Source organism: Metopolophium dirhodum, chromosome 1, assembly GCF_019925205.1.
Source record: "Metopolophium dirhodum isolate CAU chromosome 1, ASM1992520v1, whole genome shotgun sequence".
Classification (NCBI taxonomy): domain Eukaryota; kingdom Metazoa; phylum Arthropoda; class Insecta; order Hemiptera; family Aphididae; genus Metopolophium; species Metopolophium dirhodum.
The window spans coordinates 81,235,682-81,244,830 of record NC_083560.1 but is presented as its reverse complement, the minus strand read 5'-3'; the positions used below and the strand labels follow the sequence as shown (position 1 = coordinate 81,244,830).

Below are 9,149 nucleotides of genomic sequence, written 5' to 3'. Positions count from 1 at the left end.
AATTTAAAACTATATCTATATGACTACATATACCGAATCGGAAGGTACAAATTGTTTCCTCCAGAGCGCTTTTTGTTAATCTGCTTCCCCAATTATTCGAATCAATTTATTTGCAGTTCACTAGATAATTGTATTATTATTATACTATTCAACGATATTTATACAAAACAATAACTGTCACCACGTAATAGGTATACGAATCATAAATAATGTAGGTATAGCGTGTAGGTAATAAATCGTTTTTTTTACAGGAATGGTTTATGCATAACGCATGGAATATCGATATTCGATTTAAATTTTTTTTTGTCTAGTCCACGGGATGGCGAGTGTGGTAATTGAAAGTTTGTTTTAAATTGTTTGGTCTGACCAGCTACTTACTATAATATAAGTCAAAATCAAATTTCAAAAAATAATATGAATGATTAATACATGTTATATTATAATATTATTTAAAGGAGTTTCAATACATATGTACATGTTCAATAAATCGACAAATGGTTACAGCATAATTCGATTATCGATCCATCAATGAATATCAATGATTTTCGCACAGCATGTTATACAAACTTACAGGCCGAGATTTCTTCGTGGAACCGTTGACCAGAACCGAAGTAGATGAATTTTCATCTATGTATTTTCATTTTTGTTTACCAGTGCGTGTTCAAGATCGTAGTTGTAACTTGTAAGTTGTGACTTGTGAGTGGATTAAGTTTGTACAACTGTATGTCGACGTGCAGGGAATACCGATCCACAGCATCTAGCCCACACTGCTACTAATTTTGGTTGTCAAGGAAGTGTATTACCAAACCTCTGAATTAATCAATAATAATAATTCACATGGTTTTCAAATGAACCAATGAGCGTAGGTTATGCTGGGACACTATAATAGGGTTTGGTAAAACGCTTCCTGGTTCTGAAAGCTCATCCCGCGACTACTATAGTAAGTTACTACATTCAAGCGACGTAGGCTCAGTCCACCACTAGTTGCTGTAGCGGTGCAGCTGTGTGTTCGTCTGTTATCAATAATAACTTATCGTTGTTATTATTTCGTATCGAGCGTCGGCTGTGCAATAAAATATCTTATGTTAATATAATAATTATATTATAACTACGTAATCCGTACAGTGAGCCTCTCTTTTGGAATATAAAATATAATCTTTCTTTGGTCGATATGGAATCGTCCGAAAGCCCGGATTCGAAAGACGTGGCAACTGTAATTAGCCACGACACAGGTGCTTCGGAAATCGTGAACCACGTCGAAAGCAGCCCGACGATATCTAGCCACGGTCAGGCAAGTTCTTCGGAAAACGATCAGGCGATGGCTGCCCAACCACGACATGACGACGTCAATGAGCAACAACTACAGACCGGCAACGTCGACGAGCAGCAACCCGGGAGCGATGCTGCCATGAATCCCTGCTCAAGCCGACAAGCTCTGCCAAATCAAATCGCAAATGTGCCAAATTACAACATGAACCAGCAACATGAACAGTTGTTGAACAATGATCTCGATCTACAGCTACCGATGAATGAACGCCAACAAAATGGCCTATATGATCAGCCGCCCCAGGTAAGGCCACGTCGTCCACCGTTGAACTCTAGAAGAGGAACGAATCCCGCTCCAATCCGACAAAAAATTCCACATTTCCACTTAAGCTTTGGAAACCAATACTGGACGTTCAATGATTATAGTCAACGAGTACCAATGAGAGATCGCCCACGGCCACCGTTGAGATATCGCCAACGGCATGAGGTAAATGTATGCCATCGGCTACTGATGAATGAACGCCAACCGACGAATGAACCCCAACGAAATGGTGAGCAAAATCAACCGCCCCAGGCAATGCCAAATCCTCCGCCATTAATATCTAGAAGAGAGGTTGAGCCTGGGATTTTCGAGGAAATTTACTCACACAGAAGATATCGAATGGACAGACCCAGAATCTTCGGCGTCGATAGATGTGCAGTAAGTATAATAGTATAATCATAATATAGAGTAGGTACCTATTTTAGCATATTCCTGTATAAATATTTTAATTCAAAGATTATTATTTTCACTTTCTCATGCTATGTACATTTCAGAATTCAATTTACTTGCTAGGCCTATACCTAAATAAATTATATAATTATCGATATTTAAATTTAAATATCCTTATTAAATTAATACTATTAGCTACCTTTGATAAACAGGGCCCACAAATACGTAAATGGTATCTTATCATTTTATCTCCATAACAGTCTCTTATCATTTAATAAATTAAAAACAACTATTCTGTTGTTGTCATAACAATATTTAAAATCCCTTTAATTTGTATTGGAGCATACAATCTTAAATTTATAAACGTTATGGTAGTGTGGGCCTCAAAGTCATATTTTTGGGGCTCTTCCTAGAAGTCATATTATCTAGTAAATATATTACAAAAACAACAATAAGGTGGTGAGAGATGGCAGCAGTCGGTCGTAATGGTATAATAAATTATATTATTAATCTGTAATGTGATAACATTTTATTTGTTATAAAATCAAAATTTATAAATTAAAATATTTTATTTTTTATTTTGGCGCTCCTCGGTGTTTATAGAAATGTTCAAATGTGTAAATTGGCCCACTAACTACAAAAGGTTAGATCACCCTGATATAAATTATTTTGAGTTATAAGTTATAACCCCGCATAAATGTCTGTAAATTACGTTTTACATTTTTAGTCCAACTGGCATTCATCTATATTAAAATATTATAAGACTTGTACTTTATCTAACAATAATGTTATCTTTTTTATTTTATAACATTATTGACAATTATAAGACACTTATAACACTCACTTTTAATTATTATACAGAGTGTAACAGGAAGACCTGTCAGATAGAATAACTTTTTTCTATTCTTTTTTTTAAATTTTTTTTTTAAAATATAATTTATAGCCAGCTGCGCTACTTGTATATAAGAGTATATTAAATTTTTCAACAGTATAATTTTAACAATTTTTGTTGTACGTTTAAGTGACATCATTTATTTATTTTTTTTGTCATGTCTTCCTTTACATCTTGTATATTATCTATCAGTTATAATACATATTTGTTGAACGAAGAAAATATTTTATGATTTCTAATATTTAAAATAATGCTCTAATTTGGTTTAAGTGTATGTTAATATAAGTTTTTCATAAGAAAAACATCAATGCCCCAAGTTGACAATATTCGGTATAACATAATAAGTAGAAAAAAAAGATAGAAGGAATAATTTGTTTGGTTCAATAATTCAATTGCAACAGAAATTAATAAACCAAAATTTAGTATTGAAAATAAATCCTGATTTATTAATCTAAATGTTATTTACAGTATAATTTCGAAGTTGGCACGTTTGATATTACTTTACAGTTTACTTCATTATTTATAATATAAAATATATGGCCTAAATATGGGTAGTTTTAAAAATGTATATATATTTTGTTCATAATTTCTAAGATACCAAAGACAGAATTATTTCCAATTCATTTATTTTTTATTTTTTAAATGTCAGTATTGCTTTCAAAGTAGGAAATGTTAATTTAAAACTCAAATATTTCCTACAATAAGTAATTCCCTGCCAAAGTATACTGAGTATACTTACTCTGCCCAGAATCCTGTGAGCTATGTGAATTGAAGTGAATATTAGGATATTAGGTATTATAATAATAATGGACATACTTTACATGTTGGACATCAGTGCTAATTAACTTAATGAGGTCATTGTGGTTTCTGATTTAATAGTACGTGGATCTAGAATGAAAAGGTTCTTAATCGTTTTTATGAAATCGTCCAGGAGAGCAATTTTAAGGTTTGAGTTCAAATGTTTTACTCCTTGAACAAAATTTTTTAAAAATTAAAATTCTAAAGCATGCAGAAACTTGTATAGTTTAATTCACAACATTATAATAATAATTTGGTGTATTGGTTGATATAGAAATTAATAAAATACAAATTATAAAACGTTTAGTATGAAATATTTAGAACCTTTTCATCCTAAAAAAAAAAAAAATATATTTAATTAGAACTTTTTCATTCTTATTTATTATTTTTATTATTGTTAGCTGAAACCTTTCCAGAATAATGCTTTCTCATTGCTACCAATATTCTATATCGAAACAATGTAATAATTATGAAACATCGAAATCTATATCTCGATCGTAAAATTCTGTTGAATATGAATAAATATAATAATTATTAGGATTATTATTGGTAGTAATTAATTTATTTAGAATCTTTTCATACTAACGTACTGTTAATAATTTGGTTCCATTAACCGAGCGTTTTCAATTTGATTAAATTTTTGGCGATTTAGAACATTTTACTTTTAAAAAAATTGTCAATAATGATCGTATAATCATAAATGTTAGCTTAAAAGATGCACCTCTGCATTCCAAAACCATTTTAGTTAAAAAGTGACTTTTGAAAAAAATTTGATTTAGAACCTTTTCATTCTAGAACCACGAGTATGTGTTTGATAAGCTACATCCCAAAAGACAATAGGTACCAATATACCAAAAGAAACAGTAAGTTATATCAGAGCTTTATAAACAACTTGTGGAAGATAAACATTAATTCATTAATACATTTCTAAGAGATTTCAAAATATAATAGAATTAATTGCTGACCTAGTTCCAACTTTGATAGGTTAGATTAGGTATGAGCAACAGAATCAATTAAAACAATTTTTATTCAACATACATTCTGTTTTTGCTAAGAAAAACACTATTACAGTATTATTTTTAATCAGGTGTAATAAAAAAAATTTAACTGTCTATGGATAATCATATATTTATAGATTTATGTGAATTTTTACGTTATTAAAAAAAATTATTGTTGTTTTAGTCTTCAAGTAAAAGTGCATATTACTCAGCATTTTAACGCTGATTTTAAAATTATTTAATTTTTTTTTCTAATTGGTAATGATTATGTTTTATTTTCAGTGTCGAAATTTTGTCAATTACAATCATGGGAATAATGAGATGATAACAGTGTTTATGAATACTCCAAATTTATCTATGCGATACAGTTTTACTACTAGCCGTGAAACACGATTTGCAGACCTGTTTAAAGCTTATTTTGGCCTTACAGTAAGTGATCTAAGGGCTAAGAACAAATTTTCAATACAATTTGTGTATTCTTGTAGTATGCCATTTACCGCACGTTCCTACATGTCAAATGGGGTCTATAACATACTTTTTATATGTAATTAATTTATTGTAGAATTATAGTATATTTTATTTTATGATACACAATATTTATAGTAATTAAATAAATCAATACACGTCACTATCTAATCCCAATTAGGTTAAGTTAGGTACAAAAAAATTACATTCAGTATAGAAAAATAATTATCAAAATAAATATAATATTATAATATGTCTATAAGTATAAAAATCAAAAGATACAATCATAATTTTTTATTATTTACTTTAAATACAAAATAAATTACATTTGGTATAGAAAAATAATTATCAAAAATTCAAAATAAATGTAATAATATAATATGTCTATAAATATAAAAAATCATTATTTTTACTATTTACATTAGATACAATATAATTTTACCTCTCTTAAAAAATACTCAAATGTATTATCTGTTTTTTTTTAGACCCCACCATTGTTCTGCTAAATACGATGGCAGCAATAATGGTGATGTACCATGCAATTTTTTTTTACAATTCAAAGTTTTAAACCTCCCTATAAACTTTCTATGCGTTGTGTATTGTATACCACTGTTGGGATAGACAAAAAATTGGTAATGGTTTACGGTTTTATGTATGTACCCTTTAGTTTCTAATGTCTTATTTGCATGCCATTCGTCTGACTGTATTTCTGTATCAATTTCAATTTCATTTTGAATTATTCCATGCAATGTCTGTCTGTACTCTGTTTCTTTTTTCTACAACAAAGTATTTAAGTATCTTGCCTCAATAACACCATTTTAATATTTTTGACAAATTCTAAACACGCATGAACTAATAAGTTTTTTGCCATAATTTTAATTACTAAAATCCGGTTCCCCTTTGTCGCTCACCTCGTTTACATCTACATTTTCAGTAGCAATATCAGCCCCTAATAACTGTCCTCTGATGTACTTTCTTTTTCCACGCATTAAAGATTCATCGAATTGAACAATAGTATTTGTTCCTCCCATTTTCCTTCTTTTTTCCAAAAGCATCTACTAGTATGTTACGTATAAATTAAACCGTCATGCACTGTGCAACTTCCAAGTCCCGTTAATTTTACCATGGTATTTTGTGGTATTTCAAGACACCAATAATAAGCTAATTCCAAACCACTATTAAATCTTCCATTACTCAATCTTTTCCTCATGCTTTGCGAGTATAAAATTTGGTTGGTGAACCACAAGTGTACGCACAACGCAAGGAGGATTATTGATTTCAATTAGTCCTTTTTCCTTTAAAAAAGTTATGGTATTTTCCTCTGATTGAATAATTACATTGAAATGTTTGGCTAACATAATATTTAAAATGTATGAACTGCAGAATAACGTATCATGTAGGTATTACAGTACAAGTTAAGCTGATTATCTCATACGTTTACAACTACAGTCACGATTATTGCTGTACCCAGGTTGTATTGTAGTATTATATTATCGATATAGAAATTACATCGTTAAGATAAAGCTTTAATTGTCATAGCCATCAAATTGTTGAAAATTATCATAGATAGACAACAGGTATACTGCATTTGGCGTATAGAAACATGTGTGGTAGACGGCAAGTTTGTGGTAGACTGCATACAACAATAATAGCACAATTTGTATACTTTTTGATGACTTAATTGTATTATGTAACTACTTAACCTATAGATGAGTATGTTAGATATGTGATTATGTAGGTACAAGCATACATTTTTTTGATTAATTTAAACTGTTGCTGTTTTATCTCAATTCATATTTATATTTATTATTAAACAAGAAATGAAGGTCTTTTTAAATTTATTTTAAATTTCATTAAATTAATTTAATTTACCTGTCGTTGGTATACGAGTAGCTATGTTCTATGAAATATTCCACTATTGATATTTGATATTGAGGGAGCGTTCCCTCACCTTATTGTTTTAATATTTATGAACTACCTACTCAATGACAGTGACTTAATTAGGGGGATTAGGGGGGATTAGGGGGATAGATCCCCTCCCAAAACTTTTTTTTTACTATTAACATTTTTTATCAAAGTATTGGTAATGGCCATTCATGTTTGCTAAAAACGAATAATCCTCCCCCAAAACAAATTCCCAATTACGCTACTGTTCAATAAATAATATAACATAAAAATATTTTTATTATAACGTCTTACAAAAAGTTAAAATATTGGGCTCCAAGCTGGTTAATAAATAAATAAATAAAATACACATAAAATATTATTTTTTTAGTACTTGATAATAATATAATATTATATTATAAATTGTATAATGCTTGATAATAGGTTAATTAACTTTAATGTTAAAACAAACAACACAATATTAAAAACAACTTAAACTGTCCAATCACAAAGAAAAAATTATGTTATTAAAATTTTCAAAATATCCCATAGTATGTTGCCTTCATGGTTTAAATATACAAAGTTATTGCACATAACCGATATTGTTATCAAACAAAAATAAAATGGCAGCGTAAGGTCTATATCATAGTATAGTCAGTGTAGGTCGTCCCCTTACACTGCCATTTTAATTCCTTAACGTGATACAATGATATAGTAGGGGTACTATTGCAATAACCTTGTATTTTTAAGCCATGGTTGCCCTATATTATGTGTAGCTGGTTGTGAAAGTGTAGTGGTTGAACACTTTAATGAAATTATTAAAATTAGTGAATTTGTACTTTGGGGAAGACATTTTTTTGTAAATATTTGATTCATTATTAATTTTTTAATTTTTTTTCGTTTTAGCGAGAAACGGCTAGGACAGTCTTTGTTGCACGTGGCCAAAGGTTACGTCGAGGAGATACTCCAAGAGATATTGGAATGAACAACCGTGAGAACATATTTACCTTCGTTAATGGTAGGGGATATGGTGTTTTAAAGAAAATCAGAGATAGTTCAAAATAATATCTCCGTGTCATATGAATTTTACATATTACATTATACAAGACGTATAAATATAATTGCCTGATAAATAAACCTCAAATGCTCAAACCGATATCACTCAAATTTTTTTTTATTATTATTACCATTAAGTCCATGGCTTATAAAAATAAAATATAATAGCATTAAATTATTTATTTATTATTCAGTTGAAAAACATAGAGTTTTTATAAAATATTTCCTCAAAACTTTCCTTCAAGTTTTCATGTCAATTACATAATAAATAAAATATAATTTCTTTAACTGTAAATATTTGTATAAATTATTACATAATATTATCAATTGTCCTGAAATTCTCGAATGTTTAAATGTTAAAATGAACCAATCTAATTCCAGAAATAATTAAATGTTTTATCTTTCACCCATTTTCTCAAAATATATGCTATAATATGCTTGATATGCAAATGTGCTTTTGTCTACAGATAATTCAACTAAAGATTTAAATTTATTTAATACTACCATGTTTAATTTGTCAAATATTTTATCTAATTAATGTTTCTTTTTTTAGCTAATTATGTTATTTATGTTATTGTATCCCTAGTTTAATCATAACCGTTGCCGACTAATAAGACTTTTAAGTCCGCTGTAATTGTACACATATTTAATAAGGAATAAAATAAAATATATTATTAATGGGACATATGAGTTACATATAATGTCTTCTTTCGATTTTATTCAAAATTAATTTATGGAACACCAATTTATAGATAACACTGTTTATATCATTTTATAAGAGAAACATAATTTTTGTTCAAATAATATTAAACCCTTTTGATAAAAATGACTAGCGGATGAAAACCCACTGCCAATCACTTTAAGTAGACGTTGAGGGACTTAAAAATCCCATTTATTGTTGTTGAACAAAAAATTTTGTTAATATAAAATTAAATATTTTTATGTATTATATTTTTAATTTTTTTTTTTCAAATATGTAGGTACATATGAATTTTAAGTACAAAATTAAGTACAAAATAAAAAATGTTATCTTTTATCCTTAAAATTAATGTGCTTAATATTCAAAAGGTAGTCACTC

General features: G+C 28.8%; 1 protein-coding gene across 1 annotated transcript; it reads left to right on the top strand.

Annotated features, from left to right (window-relative positions):
* Positions 1-989: 989 nt before the first annotated feature.
* On the top strand, positions 990-8,799 carry LOC132935968 (uncharacterized). Its single transcript, XM_061002611.1, has 3 exons — positions 990-1,966; positions 4,949-5,095; positions 7,922-8,799. Exons 1-3 carry the CDS (start codon positions 1,172-1,174, stop codon positions 8,078-8,080), a joined length of 1,101 nt encoding a protein of 366 aa, XP_060858594.1. The 5' UTR covers positions 990-1,171; the 3' UTR covers positions 8,081-8,799.
* Positions 8,800-9,149: the final 350 nt, after the last annotated feature.